The sequence below is a fragment of the Laccaria bicolor genome, genomic scaffold (genome assembly GCF_000143565.1).
Source record: "Laccaria bicolor S238N-H82 LACBIscaffold_153 genomic scaffold, whole genome shotgun sequence".
Classification (NCBI taxonomy): domain Eukaryota; kingdom Fungi; phylum Basidiomycota; class Agaricomycetes; order Agaricales; family Hydnangiaceae; genus Laccaria; species Laccaria bicolor.
The window spans coordinates 10,020-11,916 of record NW_001890012.1 but is presented as its reverse complement, the minus strand read 5'-3'; the positions used below and the strand labels follow the sequence as shown (position 1 = coordinate 11,916).

General features: G+C 50.7%; 1 protein-coding gene across 1 annotated transcript; it reads left to right on the top strand.

Annotated features, from left to right (window-relative positions):
- Positions 1 to 158: 158 nt before the first annotated feature.
- LACBIDRAFT_335804 (proline-rich protein) lies at positions 159 to 1,731 on the top strand (the record flags this gene model as incomplete). The annotated part of the gene is made up of 3 exons (XM_001890700.1): positions 159 to 168; positions 218 to 250; positions 308 to 1,731. 3 exons carry the CDS (start codon positions 159 to 161, stop codon positions 1,729 to 1,731), a joined length of 1,467 nt encoding a protein of 488 aa, XP_001890735.1.
- Between the last annotated feature and the right edge of the window lie 166 nt (positions 1,732 to 1,897).

The following is a 1,897-nucleotide window of genomic DNA, read 5'->3' as shown; positions in this document are numbered from 1 at the left end:
CAATGCGTCTTCATCACCAACCACACAGTGCAATCCCAGGAAAAGCTATCTACTCTCTGACTGATATGTCTTTAACAAATCCAGGTATTGTCCCTACTCCACACCAAGGATTGTCTACTTAATGTAGATAAACAGAAGCTGTGATGAAAGACCAAGAAATGAAGGATGGTAAGTTTTATGTACTCTTGTCGGCTGAGCAGTTCTAACCATATCTTAGGAACGGCCGAGGCTCTACCCCCTCTTCAACCAAGTGAGTTCCAGTCGGTGACAGAAAACTAGCCAAACCTAAATTCTGGGTGGCCGATAGGACAGAGCCAAGAATCCGAACTAGTGATGGAAGTGGACGTCCCATCCTCGGCTCCTCATAGATCCATTTTCGATTTCAAAGAACCTACCCCTGCTCTAAGTTCCAACCCATTCACCCCAGCCTCGGCTCACCAATCCATTTTCGAGTTTAAAGTCGGTACTTCAGCTTTTGCCCCGACCTCGGCTCATCAAGCATCAATGTTCGATTTTCAGCACGTGGGCACTTCAACGAATGTGCCACCTGTTTCCCCGTCCTCGGCTCATCAGCCATCGATTTTCGATTTCCAGAAGCCTGGCAGATCTCCACCAGCCTCGGCTCGTCAGGCATCGATTTTTGATTTTCAGCAAGTGGGCACTTCAACGAATGTGCCGCCTGTTCCCCCGTCCTCGGCTCGTCAGCCATCCATTTTCGATTTCCAAAAGCCTGACATCCCTGCACCAGCCTCGGCTCGTCAGGCATCGATTTTTGATTTTCAGCAAGTGGACACTTCAACGAATGTGCCGCCTGTTCCCCCGTCCTCGGCTCGTCAGCCATCCATTTTCGATTTCCAAAAGCCTAACAACCCTGCACCAGCCTCGGCTAATAAAGGATCCCCTTTCGATTTTCAAGTCAATCGTTCATTTACCCCGGCCTCGGCTGTTCAGCCTTCCATTGATTTTCAAACACCTGGCACGTCTGCTCCAGCTCCTGCCTCTGACAAACCAGGCATGTCTTCCCCTGGCGCCTCAAGGTCCAATAGTACTCTGGGATCACAGAAGTATCTGACGAAATCACAAGAGGCCAAATTACGACTCCAGGGCCAAGGAGGAGCTGCCATTCTGCCAACTCGGCCAGGCGATGCCTTCGTTTTCGGCCCGGCTCCTGTCTTCGTCTACACTCAAGAGAGGACAACACCACGCCCACCACCTTCGACCGAATTGTTGGACTTGGATCCAAACTCCCCACGTGCAAGGGGTTTATGTCGCAAGTACAATATCAAGGTTGTGTCTGATGACAGCATTGGTGATCGCACGGGCGTGGTAGCCAAGGTCGTTCAGGCAATTGGCAAAGTGTGGGAAAGAGCTATGGACCCCGAGGCTTCATCCGACCCTTCGATTAGGAATTTGCAGGCCGCCTTTGATAAATTGTTGACGAGGGGAGATGAGTTTACCGAGATGGATCGTATGGACCTGGTTCGTCATAGCGAAATTCACCAGGAGGCGCTCAGATCCCTGCCTGACAGCATAGCGACAACGAGCCATTATCGGTATGTTTTGGCCACCTTGAGGAGGGAGAAAGACCGGTTGCGTGAACAAATCGATTCAGACCGTGATCTGGTTGCAGCAATGGACGCTACTTTAGAAGGACTACGGCCATTCATCCCAGACGAGATCCCAGACAAGGGGAAGGGGAGGGACAAAAGGGATGGACCAGGGTTTAAGTAGAAGATTAGATCACAAGACCGAGGTTGGTTCGCTATGTAGTTTGCACCCGGGCACGGTTGAAGATACCCGCTGCCGGATAGTGCTCACATTTAATTGGTCATAAGACAAGCCTCCCGGCTCAATTAGTCAAACGAACACCTTTTCAACCCTTGCCTTTCATGATAGG